At 43.8% G+C, this 22,859-nt stretch overlaps 1 protein-coding gene across 1 annotated transcript in view; it reads right to left on the reverse strand.

The window, feature by feature from the left end:
- KDSR (3-ketodihydrosphingosine reductase) overlaps positions 1-18,539 on the reverse strand; it is a 33,933-nt gene extending 15,394 nt beyond the window's left edge. Inside the window, exons 1-6 of the mRNA XM_033087658.1 lie at positions 18,338-18,539; positions 13,850-13,939; positions 11,852-11,908; positions 7,551-7,616; positions 7,269-7,364; positions 181-372 (exon numbers count right to left, since the gene is read on the reverse strand). Coding sequence (XP_032943549.1) covers positions 181-372; positions 7,269-7,364; positions 7,551-7,616; positions 11,852-11,908; positions 13,850-13,939; positions 18,338-18,445 — 609 coding nt within the window. The 5' untranslated portion in view covers positions 18,446-18,539. The remainder of the gene's footprint in view (positions 1-180; positions 373-7,268; positions 7,365-7,550; positions 7,617-11,851; positions 11,909-13,849; positions 13,940-18,337) is intronic.
- Between the last annotated feature and the right edge of the window lie 4,320 nt (positions 18,540-22,859).

Below are 22,859 nucleotides of genomic sequence, written 5' to 3' on the forward strand. Positions count from 1 at the left end.
GAATGAGAAATGTTAACTTTTTCATTGCAAAGTTCAGGCATTGAGCCAATTGATTCTCTGTCACTAATGTCAAATCTACAATCTGTAATTCAATATACCAACATGTGTAAAGAAGCTACAAACTAAAGAGGAACATTCGCTGAGCTGAGGAATAAATATAAAACCAAATACAACGTTTACCTCCATCTGCAAAGCTTCAGCCAATCCCCTGATGGCAAACTTGGACGAAGAGTAGGCCGTGAAACCGAACAGTCCCACCTGTCCCGCCTGGGAGGACAAAAAGACGATCCTGCCCACCCGGCGCTCCTTCATGGTGGTGATCACGGCTCGGCTGGGGTACACGCTGCCCAGGTAGTTGATGCTCATTAGTCTCTGAAGGGAGCAAAGAGGCCATGAGGAGTGAGCAAGGTCAAAGCCACAAGGCAGGGCTCCTGGGAATTCGGTCTGCTCTCCAGATTGGAGTTCTTCAATGGAGTCCAACTGACTGCGAGCTCAGTGGATTTGGTAAATGAAGGAAGGATTAAATGATCCTGTCAATGAGCTGTGATGCTTCGCTTCTACTTTCTGAAATCTGTTTCTGTATAGCCTTGCATTCTCACAATGGCAGCACTTACGTGTTTGCTGAAAATGGGTCAAACCTAGTTCTCTCCTTGTAAAAAGTACACTGCATATTGCAGGTGATACTTTTTGCCAGACAGTTTTAGAAACGAGCTTCCAAATATTTCCAGCCCTTTAGTTCTAAGCTAAAGAAAGACCCCAAAGAGACTAGGACAGTGGTTAACAGCATGGACTGTGCTTTGAAGCTTTTGCTCTACCATTTACGACCTATTTGATGATGAACAAGAAAAGTCAGATACTCTACTTATTTCTGTAGCTGAAAACAGGTTAATAACAGTAGTATCTCATAGGGCTGTTGCAAGGATTAAAAGAGGAAACACAAGTTGGATGCTAGCGCAGCCCGACCCACAGTAAGTACTCAATAAATGTTGGCTCTTATATCATGATGGGTAAGATGTTACACAGGTACAAACTGTGTATTTTCCCCTCATCCTGGGAACTCTTAAAAACCTTACATTTTAACTTGAAAATGTAAGACTTGCATTAAAATGTTTTTATGTTAAAAGTCTTGTAAAAATACTTCACTGGGGAACTTTGGGTCAATCATGAAATGTTAACTCAGCAGAATGATAGATCATTTTTAGAAATGTTGGGGGGGATATTTATTGTGTAAGTTTTTAAAAAGCAGAGGGTAAGCTGTTTTTATGCTGTGACTATAACTATTTCAAGTATTAAATAAAATTACATGTGCATAGGGGCAAAACCAAGGAAATAACAGATAGTTGTAAGTGATTGTGTTAGGATGCTGGGATTTCCATTTTTTCCCAAACTGTCTTTTAATATCATTACTATTTTGATAATAAAAATGCTCTAAAAAAGTATTTGAAAAAAGATAGCACACTGAATTCACGTGTTAACTTCATCTCCCTTCAGCGATCCCACTAAAATCTCAGTAAAAAGATGTCTTTTTTTAAAAGCAAGAACCCACAAGAGCAAAGAAAATCAGAGCAGTAAAATTTTGGAAGTTGAATGGTAACAGAATGAGGAGTGGTAACTACCTTAGCAGAAGGCTGAATGTTAAGCAAAGAGCAGAGAAACTGAAAATCAGGATTGTACCACAGAACACCCAAAAGGCTCAAGTACCTCTGGGGCAAAATGTTCTAGTTAATCTCATGCACACTCATACATGGGGCTGAAAGACAAGAGTATCAACTAAGAGTCTGTTTAAAAAAACAGTCAGATGGGCAAATCCACAGTTATAATCAGAGATTTCAATACCTCTTTTTCAATAATTGATAGAAAAAGTAGACGAAAATCAGTAAGGACATAGAAAACTTGAACAATGTTACGAGCTCAATGGACCTAATCGATACTAATAGAACACTCCATCCAAAACAGCAGAAGACACATTCTTTTCAAGTGCACGTGGAATGGCTACAAGATAGACTATATCCTGGGCCATAAGAAAACTCTCAATAAATTTTTAAAAATTCAAATCATACATAGGATGTTCCTTGGCCACAATGGAATTAAACTGGAAATCAATGAGAGAAAGACTTCTGGAAAACACCCAAATATTTCAAAACTTCTAAATAACCCAAGGGTCAACACAGAAATGAAATGGGAAATTATAAAATATTTTTAATTGAATGAAAGTGAAAATACATCATATCAAAATTGGTGGGATGCTGCTAAAACAGTATTTAGGAGGAAATTTGCAGCACTTCAATATCTGTGTTAGAAAACAAAAAGGCCTCAAATCAATGACCTCAGCTTCCACCTAAAGCAACTAAAAAAAGAAGAGCAAATTAAAACAAAAGCAGGAAAAAAAATAGGAAATAATAAAAATGAGAGGAAATAAATGAAATAGAAATTGAAAAACAACAGAAAAATCAATAAAAGCAAAAGCTGGTTACTGAGAACATCAATAAAATTGATAAACCTCTAGTCATACTGGTCAGGAAAGAGAGAGGACACAAATTTTCAACATCAGGATTGAGAGAGATGACATCACTACAGACTCTATGGCTATTAAAAGGATAATAATGGAATATGATGCATAATTTTGTGCCAATAAATTCAACGACTTAGATAAAATGGACAAATTCCTTGAAAGACACAAGACCAAAGGTCACTCAAAAAGATATATATGTAGCCAGCCATATACATATTAAAGAAATTGAATTAAATTCATAAACCTTCCCACAAAGAAAGCCTCAGGCTTTACTCAATTCCACACAAACTCTTCCAGAAAACTGAAGAATATTCCTCCGCTCATTCTATGTGACCAGCATTACCCTTATTCCAAAACCAGAAAATAACATTAAAAGAAAAGGAAACATTACAAGAAAACAAACAAAAAACATGTCCCTCAAGAACATAGAAATGATTCTACATCATAACCAAGTAGGATTTATCCCAGGAGTGCAAGGTTAAACGTTTGAAAATAAATAAATGTAATTCACCATATTAACAAACTAAAAAAGAACTCTATGATCATCCCAATAGATGCAGAAAAAGCATCTGACAAAATTCAACACCCATTTCTTTTAAAAACTCTCAGCAAACTAGGAATAGAAAGAAACTTCCTCAACTTGATAAAGAGCAGCTACCAAAAAACAAAAACAAAAAAACAAACAAAAAATCTATAGCTTACATCATACTTAATGGTCAAAGACTGAATGTTTTCTCCCTAAGATCAAGGATAAGGCAAGGATGTCTGCTCTCACCACTTGGATTCAACACTGTGCTGGACATTCGAGCCAGTGCAATAATAGTGTTCAGATGGAAACGGAAGAAGTAAAATGGTTGCACATGGCATGACATTGGATGCAGAAAATCTAGTGAACACTAGAATTAATCATTGAGTTTAGCAAGATTGAAAGATCAATATACAAAAATCAACTGTACTTCTCTATGTTAGCAATGAACACTCAGAAACTGAAATTTAGAAAATACCATTTACACTAGCATCAAAAAATATGAAATGCTGAAAAACGATGTGCAAGACCTATACACGGAAAACTATAAAACCTTGGGGAGAGAAATTAACGCTAAGTAAGTGGTGATATAGACTATATTCATGGATTAGAAGACAACCTTGTTAAAATGTCTGTTCTCCCAAGTGGATCTATAGAGTTAATGCCACCCCAATCAAAGTTTTAAAATAACTCTCATTAATATCCACAGGTAGGTAAAACAGCCAAGACAGCTCCACGAAACCATAAAGAAAGGCATTAAAAAGGAAAATGAAGCGAAGTGTGCTGGAGGTCCCCAAGAGCCCCTCGCTGTGTGATTCACTAGCAGGCCTTCCAGGACTCAGCATATAGCCATGCTCATGACTAAGACTGACTGCAGTAAAAGGACATAAAGCAAAATCAGCAAGGGCAAAAGGCACCCAGGTGAGAGTCCAGAGGACAGGAGGTGTAGGTTTCTGGGAGTCCTCTCCCCAGGGAGTCATGCGGGGGTGGGGTGTGATTATTTCCCCTGGCAATGATTTGTGACAACATGTGCAAAGCACTGTGTATAAGCATTTTATATGCATGTGAACTTCAATAAAATGAAAACTGAAAACAAGAGACCAAACAAAAAAAGTAACTGAGATACAATTTGTTTTAAATAAAAATGAACTCTTAGCTTCAGAAAATGTATCAAATGTGGTAGGGTGTGTGTTACCAGGGCCCACTGACGATAAGCCTGTGCCTGGACTTGACTAGAGCAATCCAAGTGAGCAAGCCCGATTAGGGAGAGGGCAGAGGGGCCCTGGATGGTGACGCTCCCCTGTCACCTCCATTCAGGGCAGCCAGGGGACGGAGGGGTCTTTCCCTATGGACACAGAGGGTGAGGCCCACGACAAACAATTCCTAGAATGAGGCCTCATCGTTGGAATAGAGGCACCAGGTTTTGGGTAAACAGTTCTGCCTTTTCATAAGGGTGGTTCTCACTGGGGGTGGGGCCACTTCCAACATCCCCAACCCGCTGCTTGAGCCCCTGTGCTGCTCTCTGTCCCCTCTTCTGCCACCCACTCTCCGTGGTTGCCCGTGACTGTACCTCCATCCACTTTCCAATATCCCCATTTCTTGCCTTGATCACCCCAACAGCTCCTAAAAGTCTCCCTGACACAGCAGGCAGAAAAATCTTCCGGAAACCGAAATGCAGATCCCGGTACTGTCTAGCCGAGTTTAAAACTCTTCCGAGGTTTAGAACGAAAATCCAAACGGCTCACGGGGGCCTTCAAGGCGGCAGCAGATCTGGCCCCTCCCCCACCCTGCCCATCGCTCAGGGCGCGCCAGCCACGCAAGCCTCCTAGTCTTTCAGTCGGTTTGCTAAGCTCTTCCCACCTTGGGGCCCTTGCAGGCACTGGCTCTTCTGCCTGAGATCTCTCCCCTGGTCTCTTTGACCCCGTTCGTCAGGTCTCAGACCGCGAGGCTGGGTCTCCTACACCACCTAACGGAGCCCCTTGGCTCCTTTCCTGTTTTCCTCTCCACAGAGCATGTCCTCTGAAATCACACTGCTGTTCTGCTTGCCCCTGTGGGGTCTGTCCCACCTCACCAGGGCCAAGACTTGACTCTCTTGCTCACCACGGCATCCTCAGGAGCCAGAACAATGCTTGACTCACTGGAGTCTTTCTCGAATATTTGTGGATTGAATGAATACAAGGAGAAGGACGTTAATATTTACTAAGCAGCTACCGTGTGCTAAGTGTTATGCATATGCTATGTTATTTAATCCTCATAGCTCTGGGAACTGTATATCCAGTTTACAGAGATGGGAGCTAGGTCGGAAGAACAGCTGAGGCCAGAAGAAAAAGAATGATCTGCCTGAGATCACACAGCTAGCAAACGGTTGGACTTGAAATTAGAGCTAAGATTTAAAACTGGTTTAGCCTGATGCCAAAGTCCACTTTTTTCCTACTGTACCATGCTGCTGGGTAACAGAGAGCAACAAATAGTTATGTGGGTGGGTACAGGTGTGGGAAGATAGTGGCGGTGTGGGAAAAAAATGGTGTTTTCTTTTTTAAATACGAGAGAGGGGGAAGGAAGAAAGGAAGGAGGGAAGGAAGGGAGGGAATGAATTAGTGTGAATGGGAGACTGAAGGTTGAGAGCAAAGTGAGTTTGTTAAAAAGACTATAATTGTACATTTTTTAATATTTCAACAGGCTTCATATTATAGCTATTTTACCTCTTCCATCTCATCTACTTCACATTTTCTCCTTGTCATTGATACCCACGTACATTCATACACTGTTTCTCCTATTCTTGCTCACAATTATATGCCCCCACAAAACATCCACTCAATGTTCTTTGTACTTCCATCAGACACACAAATGTAAGCAAGCCCTATACCCTCTGTCCCCGAGCAGACACGCCCCACTTCCCAAGGTCCCAACTTTACATCTGTATTTATTAGTATAAACGTGTTAACTACTTGTACCCCAGTCCTCTCTTTGCTCTTCACATTCAGTCAAGGCGAGTCTTTTGCTAAGAGAATAGATCTTCAGTGTTCTCACCACACACACACACACACACACACACACACACACACACACACAAACAGACAACTATGCGAGGAGATGGATGTGTTCATCAATTTGATCACGGTAATAATCACCTCACAATGTGAAGGTATCACAATGTAAAGGTATCTCCCTCCACACCACCCTTCACACACTGTCTCTCTCACACACACACCCTCTCACACACCCTCCTCCGTTGCTGGGCACCCCAGAAGTCCTTCACCTCATCACTTCACGTGGAGGTTACTACTACACTATTTTCCCCAACTGACTCTTTACACAGCTGTTGAAATAATCTTCAAAATCTGCCTTTGATTACTCACAGATAAAGGTATCCACGTCCAGACAACTATCTTTAAGCCTAGCTGATAAAGGACCTTAAGACACTCCAGTCCCAGGTAAGGCACTACTCTGCTTATATCTACATCCGGACCCTCCTGACCTGACCTTAAGTCAGCGTTTACGGTGCTTTCCCGCAGCCCACCAGAAGCAAGATACCTGAACGACTGCTCCAGCAGTCTCCTTTCCTATAAAAGGGGATGCAATTTCACTTTGCAGAGTAAAGCATTCACAACCCATCACTACGTATGATGAAGGCTCAACAGAACATTAAGAAAAAGATGGGTGATGCAATGCCAACTAAAAAAATGTTTTGCACTTAAAGATTTCAGATCGGATGTGTATTTCTTTAGGGCTAAAATAAATAAGATTCCATGGTAAACCTGTTTAAAAGCATAATAATAAATATGACGCATTATAAATATGACGCATAATAATAAATATGACGCCTTTTTATTCTTGATCCGAGAGCTCATAAAGACTGCTCTTCAACGTTTTGATTTTTCACTATTAAAAATACTGACACTTGACATGAAAATCCAGCATCCTAGGCTTACAAGAGCTTTCTAAAATGTATGACCTCAGTGATGTGCAAAGTAACCTGTGTCATATCAGAGGGTTCGATCCCATTTTACAACTGGGGATACCGAGGTTGAGATTTGCCTAAACCCTTAAGTTTGGATGGTCATGGCATTGAGACCAAAATCTTGTCTAGCCTCCCTCTAGTCTTCTAAAGCACCTATTAAATCGGAACTCATTTCATCAATTTCATTTGTAAAGACGTTACCCATGGCCTTGTTTTACTTTTTAGTGTATGGGCTACTTCAATGAGCAAAAAAACAAAATTTTACTTACTTCAAAAGTACTAACTTCAACATCTTCAAATTTTCCTGAAATTGACATTCCTGCACAGTTTACAAGCATGTCCACTGGGCCCAGTTTCTCCTGTGCCTGGAAAATTTTATCAGAGCAGGCATTAAGAAAGAGAAGAACCAACTTAGTAGCAAATCAAAGCCAATAAAATGTATCAAACTATTAAAGCTATCAGGAAGATTTACCCATTCCAAGCCACAGAGCAAAATGGTAAGAACCAAGAGAAAGGCATGTGAATTCATTCCAATTAGCCCAACCTCTTACTTGTTTTATGACATTCTCCACTTGGCTATAGTCTTGAGATACGTCAACTGATATACAAAGCACCACCTGTTAGAAAGAGAAAAAAATGATCAAAGCTATCAGGTGTCTGAAACTACTTTTAAAAGAATTTTTTTTTTTTTTTTTTAATGAAAGGCAATTCTTTCCAAAAGATAAGGAGTTCAATTTTGGATGTACCAATTGCAGTATTTGAAACCTGCTGACAATAAAATTAGTACGGTTTAATTTTCTTGGCAGTTGTCATTGAAAACTATTCTGAGCAAACTCAAAAGAACTATCGGTCAAAGGATACAGAGTCTCAGGTATAAGATGAGTAAGTTCTGGGGATCTAACATATAACACGGTGACTGTCGTTATTAATACTGTCCTATTGGATACTTGAAATGTGCTAAGAGAGTACACTTAAGTGTTCTCACCACACACACACACAAATGGTAACTATGTGAGCTGATGGATATGTTAATCAACTTGATTGTGGTAATCAGTTCACAATGTAATACCTTAAATATATACTTTATTTTTCAATTATACCTCAATAAAGCTGGAAACAGAAAAAAATGTAAAATGCTCCTCTTGAAATGCCACCAATCGATCATGACAGAAAGCAGGTCAGTGATCACCTATAGCCAGGAATGGAGGGAGGAACTGCAGGGGGCAGGGCAAACCCTGGGGGCACTGGCATGTTCTCTGTGGATGTCAGTGGTATCACACGTGTATATAGCTGTCAAAAGCCACTGAACTGTAACACTCTTTAAATGGGTGCAGTTTATTGCATATAAATTCTATCTCAAGTTGTTTAAAAGAATACATAAATTATATAAAGAATATATAAATTGTACATAAATTCTCTCAGGTTGTGAATATCTTAAGTTGTTAAAAAGAATAATAACAAATCTAATACACAGGTTTAAATAACTATTCCCCTTGGAACAATATCACAGCTATGACTGCCGTACTGAGATTCAGTATCAGTAGGTGGAATAGAGAGATAAGCAAACAATATCTACTTGCAGAAGACCTCAGGTTGGCCCCTGCTGAGCGGCTGAGCCACGGGCATTATCTTCCAAGGACCAAGGGTCAATCTGGGCCTGCGGGAGCTGAGCTGGGAGCCCAGTCATGTTTGGTTCACTCTGAGGTTTGCTTGCGATCCCCGGACTCCGGACTGACCCGCCACTCAACAGACCCTTTAGACGAGGGGTCACCGAGCCGAACCCCAGAGCCCACCCAGCACAAATCGGGCGGTGCTCAGGGGTGCGCTGCAGAGCAACGGCAGGAGGGGTTCAGCCTGTGCTTACCATGGAAAACAAGTCCATTCAGTCTTGGAAAAGGGAGGGAGGAGAAAAGGGGAAAAACACATATATGGGTGCTTACTTCGATAGAAATATATGAAACTGAAGTTCCGAATCTTAATAGGGACAATGAGCTCCTGTTTACTTTTCCTTTTGTGGGTGATGTTTTTGAAGCAGTTATGCTCTTGACCTAGGTATATGTTCTACGTTCCCAGGGAGGGCGCTGAGAGAAGCAGGAAGGTGTCCCTGATTTCTCAGTCCTAGGAATCCTGCCGTGGCGAGACTGACAGTCACGCTCAGGGGCAGGCAGAACCAGCGTGTTGTGGGGCACGTAAGTACATGAACGTTGTGGATACACGTGCACTTGTGGGTACGAGGCAGTGGGCGTGCGGGAAAGAGTGCGCATGCGCACGGCTCCCGCGAAGCCTGGGTTCCAATCGTGTCCCTTCGTGAACTAGCTGAGCAGGACGTGAGAAGGCTGCGGAGGCCAGTACTGCCAGGGCGTCAGAAGCTAGTGATTACTGACATCCCTCCCAGCTCGAAGAAGTCACGATGTGAGAAATGAAGCTGCGACCAGGGAGGCCAGAGGGGAATAAAAAGAGAACAATGGCCACAGGGTTTGGGGGCAGTAAGGTTTACTTAATAGAAGGAACCCTGTCCAAACAACCTAAGGTCTTAAGAAAAGGAAACCACTGCCTTCGCAAATGTAACCTGAAATAGTCCAGGCTTGAGGGGTCACCCTTGGATTTTATCCCTGTATCACCACGTAGAAAACATTTTTTAAAAGTGGCAATAGGAATCATAGGATTAATTTTTAAACATGCCTTTTTATACATCCTTAGATCATTTACTGTAAATAAAACCTATCCCATAGACAAGTGGAATTTCAAAAAACAGTGTTAACAAATTACCAGGAAAAAAAGTGTCCACAGGGCACTGCTTGTTGACAAGCCCATTCTGTGCCCAACAGAAGGATCAAGGGCCGTCTTGCCCACCCCAGCCGTGATATCCTCTCCTCCCCTGTGGAAGTCAGAACTTTCTATATGATCTTTAGCCTTCTGATAGACGAGGAAGGGGCAGGAGTGATGAGGAAGTCCAAAGCAGCGAGATGGTGCTGGTGGCAGGCAAGACTGGCCTTCAGCCATAAGCATTCAAGCCTTATGGTTTCAGATGAGACGTCCTTCCCTATGAGAATGACACGAATATGGGAAAAAATGGGGACATTTGCTGCGCTGGCAGCTTTGCAATGTTTGTGGGCTTCAGAGAAAAGGGTACAGGCAGAGGTCACAGTACTAGAGAAAAACTCACATATGTGCACAGGAGAGGAGGACGAGGATTTCTATCTGCAGCATAGAATGCAATAGCAAAAAAAAAAGCAAACAGCCCAACCATAGGAGACTGATTAAATAAATTCTAGGGTACCCAATACTATGCCACAGCAGTTTAAAAGGATGAGACTGATTTATTTTTATTGACATGAAAAGATCTCTAATATATTCTGGAAGGAAAAAGAGGCAATTAAAACTACAATGAAATACGATTTAAAACCCACCAGAAAGGCCAAAATTGGAAAGCCAGCCAATACTAAGTGTTAACAAGGTGTGTGGCAATAGGAGGCACCAGTCACCAGTGGGAGGGTAACCAGTTTGGTGAAGTTGAAGATACACATACGCTCAACTCAGCAATTCCATTCCTAGGTAGATCCCAGTCTTGCATATGTGTGCAAAGAGACAAACTTTAGTAATAGCAAGACACAAAACAAACTAACCAAAAAACTGGAAACAACCTAAATACCCACCATCAGTAGAACTGATGAACAAAAGTCTCTCCATACAAGAGAAGACTATACGGCAATAAAAAAAAATGAGGGAACTATCACTTTGTGCGGCAACATAGAGGAATTTTAAAAATTGTATCAGGTGAAGGAATCAAGCTACACAAGAATCCCTAAAGAATGATGTCATACAAATCTAAAGAGAGAGAAAGTAGGCTAGTGATTGCCTACAGCTGGGAGGGGGTTGGGAGGAAATGGGAAGTGACTATTAACGGGTACGGACCTTCCGTACGGGTTGAGGGAACTGCCCTAAGATTGGTTCTGGTGATGGTTGTGCAACTCTGGATGTACTAAAAACCACTGAATGGTACACCTCAGATCAGCAAAGTGTACACTAGGTGAATTATAGCTCAATAAAGCCGTCCCTAAAAAATGATGCAGAAGTAAACAATGCACTATTTAGGGTCACATACATTTATGATCAAATTATAAAGAAAAGCAAAGGAAGGATCAACGCAAAAATCAGGTTGGGGGTTCCCTGTAGGAATCACACACAAGGGTGAAGCTAACATGGGATTCAGGGCCTCGGTAAATTCCATTACTTAAGCTGGGTGATAAGTACATGGTTACTGATTTGTTATTATGTTTTATACTGAAATATATACTGCACATAGACACATACCATTTTATTCATCAAACAATTCCATAACCAAAAAATTTTTTAAATGTCCCTTTCCCCTTAAGTGTTTATATAAAGTTGATTTAAATAAATATTTGAAATAAAATCACTTTCTGGTAAAGCACTGTTATTTGATCGTGTGTGTGTGTGTGTGTGTTTGTCTCTGTGTGTGTCAGAGTCTATACATTTTTTATAAGAATCTAAAATTCTAGACAATTCAAACTACCTTTTCAAAAACAGTCTAATACGTATTTTTTTTAAATTAAAGTTTATTGGGGTGACAATTGTTAGTAAAGTTACATAGATTTCAGGTGTACAATTCTGTAATACATTATCTATATCTCACATTGTGTGTTCACCATCCAGAGTCAGTTCTCTTTCTGTCACCGTATATTAGATCCCGTTTACCCTCTTCTACAGAGCCCCTTCCCCTAATACGTATTTTTAATCTGGAAAATCTGACATCTTTCAATGAACTATTTCCTTCATACAACTATATTAATTTGTACAGAAAATGCATCAAGAATACCGTGATTTTTACCTGTTTATCATTAATCGAGTGCTTTTCAATTTCTTTCTTTGCCTGCAGGAGCCTGTCCTGAAAGAAAGAACAATTAGTTCTGGTGATTGTCTATTTGCCTGCTTGTTCATTTAAAAGGAGAGAAAAAGCAATTATTATTCGTATTAAGTATTTATTAAATTCAAGAAAACACCCAAGACAGCAGCTATGTTGCACAGCAACGGGCCACAGTTTACGAAAGAAAGAAGCTGTCGAGTATGGTAAGCTATGGCTAAGTGATAGCACGTTTTTAAATTCACTGCGTAGAAAGATAATACAAACATAAGTGAACTTCAAAATCCGATTAACAGTATTAATTGCTGATGGTTACCCTATTAATTCTAATCAGCGTTTTGATCTAACATCACAAGAAGAACCATATGGATATGCAATGCTTCCCCAACTTAAGGGTACACGTGCTTCCATGTCAAGAGTGCTTTCGTAAGAGATGCTCCAATATTTTCCTCCTCTACTATGAAAGCATCTACAGTAAAATCACTTTTCAGGTGGACCAGGTGAACCTATGCCTGGCTACTCTCAAAAATGCTCATAAGACAAGCAAAGGTACCCATGTAACTGAGTAATTCTTCCAAGGTCTCAATTTTGCTTGTTTCACTCATTTTCAAGAAGGCCAATACTGGTTTACAGTGTCTTAATTGGCTACGAAAGATGTAAATTAACTACATGCCAACAGCAAAGAGAAATACAAAAGGAGAGGCAATCCTTCAGAAAGACACATAGGTTTTCTAAACATGAATGTGTCTATAATAAAATAACATTGTTCTATCAATAAAGATATACACAACTTGACTTTGCCAAAATCACAATAAAAAATTACATTAGAAAAAAAGGATTTCTCGATGCCAGAAGGCACGCCTGCTCATTCACCTTCAGCCAAGCAAGGAAACACAGGGCACCCCCTGCTTCCTCTTTCACCTGTCTCGTGGCAAATATCGGCGGGGTTTAAATCTCACAAAATGCCATTTTATTAAAGTTGTGTTTCCATTCTTGTAAGGTGGCGTCAATGCCAAGCAAACTCACTGTGAGAGAAGTCAGGGTATAAATAAAAGGTAGTTAATTCTGCTTTTCTTGATTTTAAAGAGAAATTATGGACGTCCAGGCCTAATGCCCCGTTATTATTTGAACATTCCCCCTGAGCCCTCCATGGCCTGCCGTTCTCCCTGGCTCTGTTCTTCTGTGCACCCCAAGCTGGGCAGTCACTGTACTACTGCCCCTCTTTTGTACAGAGAACCGAGTCCCCCAAGCACCGGTGCGGGGCTGGCGTTCCCAACATCAGCCCCACTTCCTATTTCCATTCTACAAATATGCTTTGAGCACCTGCTATGAGCAAACTGCCGCGCAGAGAACAGCAGCAGTGGACAATACAGCCCTGCTCGCCTCCCCCCAACCCCAGGAAGCAAGAGGATTCTGCGACTGTTCATGGGAATGGTTTCAGCGCTCCGGGCCAGGGAAGCAACTCTGGCAAGAAGAGTAGGCCCGGAATCAAACGAAAAACACGCTCGTGTCAACTTGACTGAGCAAAACACATGTTTTGCTAAACTGCTGGGGAACAGTGAGCCTCCTCTGTGGGGTCTGAGTTTGCCCAGAGATGTGTATCATGTCATAAGCAAATTAGAGAGCGACGTGACACATCCTTCAGGAAATCGCTCACAAGCCAGCACCTCCGGTGGGCGGAGGGCTCTCCAGGGCTTCCTGTGGCCTGAGTTTGTGTTGGCGTCTGCCATCTCAAGTTCTGCAGCCTCTGTGGTGTTGCCTAATAGTTGCTGACACTAAATAAACATTTGTGGAGCTGACCTGACTTCAGCAAAGAAGTCTTTGCCCTGAAATGACCAGTGGTTCAGGAATCGCACCTCAAACCAGAGATGGGTGCGGGTGTCGACCGCAGGACGCCCATGCAGCCTCTCTGACTAATTTAAGGTTGAATGAGAAGGTTAGCAATGATGGTCCAAGAACACTTACCTCATTTCGTGCAACCAGAGTTATGAACGCTCCTTGTTTGTAGCACTCGATCGCAATACACTTTCCAATGCCACTGGAACCTCCCGTGACCTGAAAGAAAAAAGGAAAAAAATCTTCTTAGTACTTGGCATTTCCCTTGTGTGGGACATTTACTGAAAATGATTATGACAGACCCTAAAAACCAATCTATAAGAACTAGATTTTTAGCTCCTGTAGCTTCTCCATCCCAGAACTAATGAATGGGACGCGCGCAAACGTCAAACTGCACTCTGGGCAGGGCCCGCCACTTCCAGCGTCCCCAATATTGAACTATGGACTGCACACCGATAATCTTTTTCTGAATTCATTGGAGGGCAAGTGCCCTATAAATCTAGCTAATAAAGAGTACATTCATCTGGGTGGTGAATACACAATGTGATATATAGATGATCTATTCCAGAACTGTACACTTGAAACCTATATAATTTTACTAACTATTGTCACCCTAATAAATTTAATTAAAATAAAAAAAGAATACATTTGTCTGCCTTTGAGTCCAATCTAACTGAATCGTATTTCCTTTCTGCAAACCTCCTACGCTTGACTAGCTGTACAAGAGATGAAAAAGGGGGCACGTTATCTTCTGGTATTTTAAATGGCCGCTTATTATCAAGTGTTCTATGGTCACACGGAAATCCTGAGAAGTACAGCTTTCCTCCCTGCACGAGTCTGCCCCTCGCCTTCTACAGCTCAGTCACACTGGCTGTCTTTCAGTCCCATGCTCTCTCCAACCACCAAGTGGGCCTCTGCACATTTCCCCTCCCCTGCCAGCAATGCTCTCCTCCCGCGTTCATCTAGCTGGCACCTCCTCACCCATCAAATCTCAGCTCAAACATCACTGCCTCAGGAAAGCTTCCCTCACTGCCGCCCTGACCTTCACCCACTTTTCAGCACTGCGTCCTTTTTTCCTATCGTTTGTGCACGCACAGAATCAGCGAGGGATTTATTTGTGTGACTACTTAATTCATAACCATCTCTCCTATCACCGCCCCAAAAGCTCCATTAAAAACACCAACATCGTTTTTGCTCCCCCACTATATTCCTAGCACTTAGCACAGTGCCTGGCATGGAGGAAGGATTTAACGTAATTAGACAAATGCAACATCATCTTTCTAGCCATTTTCCCTGTGCAAGTTATGTAACGTGGGTCAGGTGAAGGGGAAGGAAGGTGTCAGAGACACATCTGTCTTTACAGGGTACTGTATCCTACCTAAAAAATAATTGTGTCGTAAGGTCTTATGTCAAATAACTAAAAGGCTTCACAATATTGCATTAAGTAGCTCTATCAAAACTCAGTTAATCATGTCCCTGTAGTCAGACGTTTAGATTCTTTCGAATATTTCACTGTTACCTATGAATCGTGTTGTAAGGAACATATCCGACCCCAGCCCGTTCTAAAATCCGCATGAAGCCCCCTCCTACAATGTTCTCACCTCCACATGACTCCTCTACATCTCCTTAGCCTCATCTGTCCACACCGCTGAGATTTCTTTAGAGGATCGTTAACCAATTACCCACAGAAGGTTACGGTAAAAGCATACCTGCTGCCTAGGCGGAAGTTGGCTATCGAGATAATTCATGGGTGGCTTTGCTTTATTAATCTGCACCAGACATTCCAATTCCGTAGCGATTATCAGGGCCCCTAAAAATGTCAGGGCTGTTTTATGCTGTTCTTTCTGCTGCCTCAACGTCCCTCCACCCAACATCTACCTATTCTGCAGAAGCTAGTTCCAATGTCCCCTACGCCAAGAAGCTTTTCCTGACTCCGTCACGCAGGCCCATTCTTTACCTGTCACTTTCTACCCTGTGCACAGTTACTTAGGTACACATCTTAACTCTTTTGCCACACTGTGAGTTCCTTGAGGAGGAGCACCATCTCCAATATATGTCTCTCATTCCTAGCACAGTGCCTTGTAAAAGGAGTTGCTAAAGAAACACTTGCCGACATTAATTTGCAAAATGGTATATGGTGACATTTCTCTGAAAGATACAAGAAAATCTGTAAGTAAAAATTCCCTGTTTGTCATTCAATGACTTAATGGAAGTTGAAGTTATGAGGTTATTGAGAAAATGTATATGCTATAAAGTGCCACCTAGATATTAGCTATTGTTATTGCTGCTGTCCTTTTCCTAGACGATGCCAGGTGAGCTAGCTGTTCGACCCTGATCACTTATAAGATTATTCTATGAGAACAAGAATAAGACTTCAACTTTTGGATCATGGTTCGTGGGAAACTAACCTTCCAGTCAAGTCAGTTAATTTTTAAAAGGCATCTAAAAATGCACATACGCCAATTCTAGGCAGTTACTCTGAATATCATAAGAAAATATAAAAGCTTTTTATAATAGCTGAGAAAAATGGTAAATATTGAGTTGCCTGACAGTTAGTAAACTGAGCCCAGATGTGGGACACTAAAGATAACAGTGTAATTGCCTTTCTCTATCACTCTCTCTTACTGTTCATTGCAAATATTGTTTAAATCTTAATCACACCATTAGCCTCTTATTGAGGGCAAGAGAGGAGTGGTTTGCTGCAAGGAGAGCTGTTCCCAGCCATCTCCAAAACAGGAAGAACTCGATTTTCCAGTACTCAAGTCAATTAAACAGCTTTTTAAAAACCAGCTGATTTAAATATGTCATGTAAGACATGTGCAGTTTTACCACTGTAATTAGGAAGATAACATTAGTATATAAGAATTGTTCTAAAAATGACACCATAAGCAGTTCTGACCTAGTCTGTTCACTTCCACGAGTGGAAGTTGTAAACGTTAGCTCCCTCTCCTACCACGACCTGGTCTAGTCCTAACAGATCTCAAGAAAAATAATTACACTTTCACTCTTCTTATGACATTAAAAAAGAAGACAGACGGTGACATCACGCTAATTATTCATGTCATCCTCACGTTATTTATAATGACGGATTAAAGCTGGATGGTGAAAATAAGAAATTCTTCCTGGTCTGTCCCAACGGACTTGCTTATCATCTTACCTACCTCTGACCTGCATCATGATGGGTCTGGAAGGACTAGAGTCAGGTTAAGGGAAGCTCTCCTGTGAACACTGACTCAAAATTTTCATCACTGCTTTTAGCTTTACCTTTTTCCAAGTTCTGCTCTGCAAACATAAGTTCTGAAAGAATCCAATTTTTAAAGCCATGCTTTTGTGGCAGAAGTTCTCTGGTGGATGCAACACTGTCAGGATTTAGCATGATTATAAACTTTTGCCTTTCTCTCTCTCTCTCCCTCCCTCCCTCTCTGAATGTACACTCCCCTCCTCATCTATCTTCCACATCAGGAAAAACAGGAGTTGGAAATTTACTGATAGTTTTACAAATTAAAGGAAAGACCTTTTCTCAGTCACAAACTCTTGTGCAGATTTAAAGCACACTAAAAGAAATGACCATCCTATCACATCACAGTGCAGTGGGGAGACACGTATCTCAGCAGAGACTCGAGAATGTCACCTTGGGCACCAGCAGGATTTGGGTTGCCAGCTTAACAACTCACTGAGTCCTTAATCATAATCGCAGCCCTCAGTGTGCACCGGGGCGGGGAGCTCCAAATAAGAAAACGGATGAGAAAGCCACCGCGAATGGTGAAGTGCTGCTGGGCGCAGGTAAGGAGGCATTCTCGCTTGGTTTAAGAGAGGTGCCACACCTGTAGAAAAGGGATCTCTGAAGACACGAGCTTCCGGTAAGAAACAAACCAAACCCATCCACCTGCCCCTCGGCCCTGAAGCACCAGCCAGGTTGGCTCGTCCCTCTGACTTGAATGATGGCAGAGGATGGCACTGAAACACCGATCAGCCGACCCCGGGTGCGGCTGAGGGCTGAGCTCCGAGGACCGAAGCGTGCCAGGGCCGCCGGCCCACTGGGTTCGGACCTCTTTCCCCCCATGTGAGTCACTTCCTAGAGTCCTTCGGCCACTGCTCTTTCTGCCACTCGCACAGGCCATCTCCCAGGGCCGAGCTGCCTCGGCCGGTCCTGGCGGCTGGGACTCCCTTCCCCGCCGCCCGCCTCCTCGCGGCCCGGCGGGCACCGCGCGCAGCACCCCGCGCGGTCACCCACCGCGGTGTCCTCGGCAAAGTTTCTCAGCCTCTCTGCTGCTCGGTTGACTCATCGCGAAAACTGAAGACAAAAACAGCCACATCCCGGGGACGCCCCGGGGAATAACGAGCGGCAGCCGAGCCCCTGGAGCGCCGGGACCAAGCTCGCAGGCGCTGTGCCCGCCGCCGCCCCGCTTTCCGGGCCGGGGAGGAGCCAGATGCAGGGGAGGGCGGGTCCCCAGACCCTCCGCAGGGACAGTGCCGGTATGGACCGCCGCAGGTGACCCTCCGTTTGGAGAAAAGGCGGGCGGCGGCCGGGTGTGGGTCGCCGGCCGGCGCGCCAGGGGGCAGGCTCGGGGCGGCGGGGCGGGCCGGGAGGTGGCGGCGCAGCCACAGACCACTCACCACCACATGCGCGCCCGGCAGGGCGAGGGGCTTGGGGCTGATGAGCGGAGACAGCATGTAGAGCAGCAGCACGAACGCCATGAAGAAGGTGGCCACCAGCAGCAGCATCGCTCCGCGGGGCCTGGGCCGGACGACCGGCGGCCGGGGCGGCGCAGGCTCAGGCGCGCGGGGCTGTGCGGCGCGGGCGGTCACGCGCGGCCGCGCGCAGCAGGAGCCAGGGTTTGGGGTCGGCCCGCGGGCCCGCGGCTGAGGGGAAGAGGAGGAGCCGGCCGAGGGCGCAACTGCGGCGGGGCGGGGCTCCGAGCCCGGAGGCCGGCGCCGTCCGCGGTGCTGCGGCTCCCGAGGGCCCGCGGCCCCCTGGCGGTCGGGCGAGGCCTCGCAGCCTCCCTTCGCGGGAGGAGCTGCGCCGCCAGCGCCACCCGGGAGCGCCTGTGCGAGGGTGCGGTGACACTGCTGGTTTGGGTCGCGGGTGCTTCTTAGGACCGCGGAGAGCTGGTTTCCGGACCTTCCCGAACGCGCTCGGGTTGGGGTGGGCGGACCCGCTCGGCTCCTGCGGTTCCGCCCTGTCGCCGAGTGTCGCCAAGCCCTGCAACCGGCGTGTCTGGAAGCGTTCCCGAGCGTTCCAGGCGCGGATCCGACTGATGCCTGGAAGCCCTGGGATCAAGCTGTGAAATACGTACCCGCCTCCATTTCAGTTTCTTGGCCTGCTTAGAAAATGGTCACAGCCCCCTGTCGCTTTTCAGACGACCGGGAAAACCTGACATGGAGTTTTAAACATCACTCAGGTAATTCAATTTCGTTGAGCTCAGAGTGCATCTTTTCTTTTTCTTTTTTACCAAGGTGGGGTTTTAAAAAAATAAGCTTGAGATCGAATTCACATCCCTAAAGTGCATAATAAATGAGTTTTAGTATAGAGTTGTGCAACCTGACCACAATCAAGTTTAGAACATTCCGTTAAACCCTCCCCCAGCCCACCCCCAATTTCTGTATCCATTAGCAGTCACTCCCCATTTCCTCCCAAACCCAGCCCAGCCCTAGGCAATCACCAATCTTTCTGTGTCTCTATATATGCTTACGCTGGGCATTTCATATAATAGAATCATACATTATGCAGCCTGTGGTCTCTGGCATCTTCCACTTAACAATGTTTTCAAGGTTCATCCACGTTGTGCAGTGTATCACTACTTCATTCTTTTTATCACCAAATTACATTCCATTGTATGGGTATACCTGCCATTTATCCAGTCATCCGTTGATGGACATTTAGATCGATTCCACTTTGGGGCTATTATGAATAATGCTGCTGTGAATGTTCACGTACAGACGTATGTTTTCATTTTTCTTGGAGTAGAATTTCCTAGGAGTAGAATTGCTGGATCTGTAGGTTTATCTGTAGGCAAAAAAGTTCTATGGAAAATAACCTCACAGGGTGATTTGGTCATAAATCCTAACTGGGCAGGTAGTTCATGGTGAGTAGTCACTCCTCAGGCATATAACTTCTTTAGTGAAAGTCTTACCTTTGCCTTAAGCAAACCCTGTCCATGGTTCTTGTGCATCTAGGTTAACACACCTTTAAAATGCCTCTTTTCAGACTCCTCAAGCGTGACCACCCTCAAGAGAGCACATAATCTGAACTATCCAGTCATCTGATCCCAGAACTGACTTCTGTCACCTTCATGTAATCTTCCTTTCTTCTTTCCAAACATAAAAGAAGCTGCAAAGTGTCATTTACTCAGTATGCTGACATCTTGCTTTCAGGTAAATCCACTGTTTGGCTCAAATAAATTTTTATAAAAATTGTCTATCGATTTGGGCATTCCTGTGTAGACAATCTTATGGTAATTATGTTTCACCAGAACTGCCTGACTCTTTTCTAAAGCAGCTGCACCATTTTACATTCCTAAGTGTATGTGAGTTCCAATTTCTCCACAACCTTACCAACACTTATCATGTCTTTTTAATTACAGCCTCCCTACTGGGTGCAAAATGATATTTCATTGTGATTTTGACTTGCATAAGGCACGTATTTTTGTTTGCTTGCTTGTCCTTTTTGTTTTTAGAAAATACTAAGCTCAGGAGCAAAGGAATTGATCCAAGTTTTTCTTTTATTGCCCAGAGTTAGCCAAATTGTGAGGTTTGAGGACACAGTCCCTGAGACTTGTGACACCAATTGCAAATTTGGGGTTCCCAAACCACCTTCACTTTTGATAATTCTCTAGGTAGAAGGACTCACAGAACTCCCTGAGAGCTGTTATACTATACTCATGGTTATGGTTTATGACAGTCAGCTAAGGGAAGAAATGCACTGGAAAAGTCTGGAGGGCTCCAAATGCAAAGCTTCTGTTGTCACCTCCCATGCATTCAGGAGGTGTGAACCTCTCTGCACTGGTGACACTACGCATGGAGTACTGCCAACCAGGGAAGTTCATTTGGTGTCCAGAGTTTTTAATTGGTTTTAATGCCTTCATTACGGAGGCATGATTGATTGATTGATAGAATGCCCATGTGGCTGAACTCAACTGAGAACAGGTCAACTGAGAATGCATGACACAAAGCTTCCATCTAAGTCACACGGTTGCTCTTTCTGGCATGGCCAGTCCCCACTTTAAAATCCAGTTTGGCCAGCCCTTATCTAAATACAGCCACTTCTATCAGGAATGACATAGTTTATGTCCCAGAAGCCAAAGACAAAGGCGAGACCTTCTCTTTGGGTTAGGCCAAATTCTTGACTCCACAGGCCACCACCTGGCTGGCCTTTGTCCACAGCTCTACTACAGCAAAACAAACAGGTGCCTACCATGGAGGAGGCAGGCCGCACTGAGTAGGAATAGGAGGCCCTTAAATTTTGCTACAGATTTGACCATCCATCGCGGCACTGCCATCTCAGTGACAGTGTTACACCGTTATCACTGTATCAGAGAGGAAGAAAGTTGAGGTGATATGGAGAAAGAGAGAAAAGTATAGCCGTCATCACCATCTTCCGCTGTGAGAACTACATAGTCATACTAGCATCCTCCCCACCCCTTCTCGTGCAGGTCCCCCTGAAAAGTGGAAGAATCTACCTAGTGGGGACCCTTCCTTGGTCCCTCATGCTAAGTGTGAGTGCACATTCATCAAGGCACGTAAGTCAGCCCTTCAGGCCTTTCTCTTCCCCTCTCCTGTTTCAAATCTCTGTTAGACCTTTACTCTGAGACGATGTGCAACATGCTACGTCCATTTGACGTGAGCTCTTTGCCGCTTGTCGGACCTATGGGCTGTAAAATGTGCTTCTAGGTCTGAAGAAACATTACCTCAGAGGTCCAAATTGGTGCAGTATCTTCTGGTTCAGCCCTTTTCCGGTATTTTGAACATTGCATCGATCGCTGGGCAGGCAAAGCCCAGTCCAGAGTGAGTCTATTCCTGTCAAGGTCCATTTGTTGGCTTCCGGGGCTGCCAGCGTCAATCCACTGCCAGGTCTGTGTCAGACCTTCCCTTTGGGGCGTCTGCCCCCATAGCCATCTGCAGCCTCTGTCGTTCTCGTTGGCCAACAGAAAAGTTCTTATTGGTATTTCGTGCCCCCGAGGGAACAAGAGGACTACGTCTACATTCATCCCATGTCTGTGTTGCTGCAGCCCCCTAGTCCACTCATTTCATGGTCCCAGCTGGCCACCTCAAGTGAGCACACCAGGAGATCCACTTGCTGGTGCCAATCACCTCCTGATCCCAGAAGTGCTGAGGACTGGTGACACGCCCTACTTTAATGTACCCCCTTGAATTTCCATAGTGAGTCCATACAGCCGTGCCCCCCACAGGCATCAGTTTTCCATTGTTCTTCTACCTAACCATATGGCCAGGCCATTAGCACTGGTTCAAAACCCAAACACAGGGACAAACAGTATGTAATTCAGCCAAGTTAGCTGATTTGTTTTTAGCAGCCTTCCAACAGGATGCTGCCCATTCTCCTTGAAATGGACATCTATAAACCAAGCGGCTTCTTTGGGGGTGGTCATAGGATACTGCCCAAGTAGCCCAATGGCTACAGGTCCAGCAATTCCTCAGGTGGTTCCAAAACTGGCAGTAGGGAAAGAATCTATCTGCTTGTGAACATAAGTTCACCCTTTGCATTTCCTGGTAGCGTGTTCCTGCAAAACCAGTTCCATTTTATGATGAAACTCTTCTGGGCACTGCTCTCCCCATTAGGGAGTATCTCTAACATCTGTAAGGTGAGACGTCTTCTATTGGTTCTGTATCTCAGGAGAACCCTAATACAGATGGGACCATGGGCTTAAATGTAAAACTATCAAACCATTAGAAAAAAACACTGGCTATTAAAAGAATGAAGACTTTGGTCAGTCAGGCAGAAAACAAAACAAAAACATCTATCCTATCCTATCCTATCCTATCCTATCCTATCCTATCCATATCTATCTATCTAATCTATCTATCTATCTATCCATCCATCCATCCATCCATCCATCCATCTATCTGAGGTCACTCATTTGAAAAGGAAATCAGGCTAGTTGCAGATTTCTCCACAGTAACA

This window comes from Rhinolophus ferrumequinum, chromosome 19 (genome assembly GCF_004115265.2).
Source record: "Rhinolophus ferrumequinum isolate MPI-CBG mRhiFer1 chromosome 19, mRhiFer1_v1.p, whole genome shotgun sequence".
Lineage (NCBI taxonomy): Eukaryota > Metazoa > Chordata > Mammalia > Chiroptera > Rhinolophidae > Rhinolophus > Rhinolophus ferrumequinum.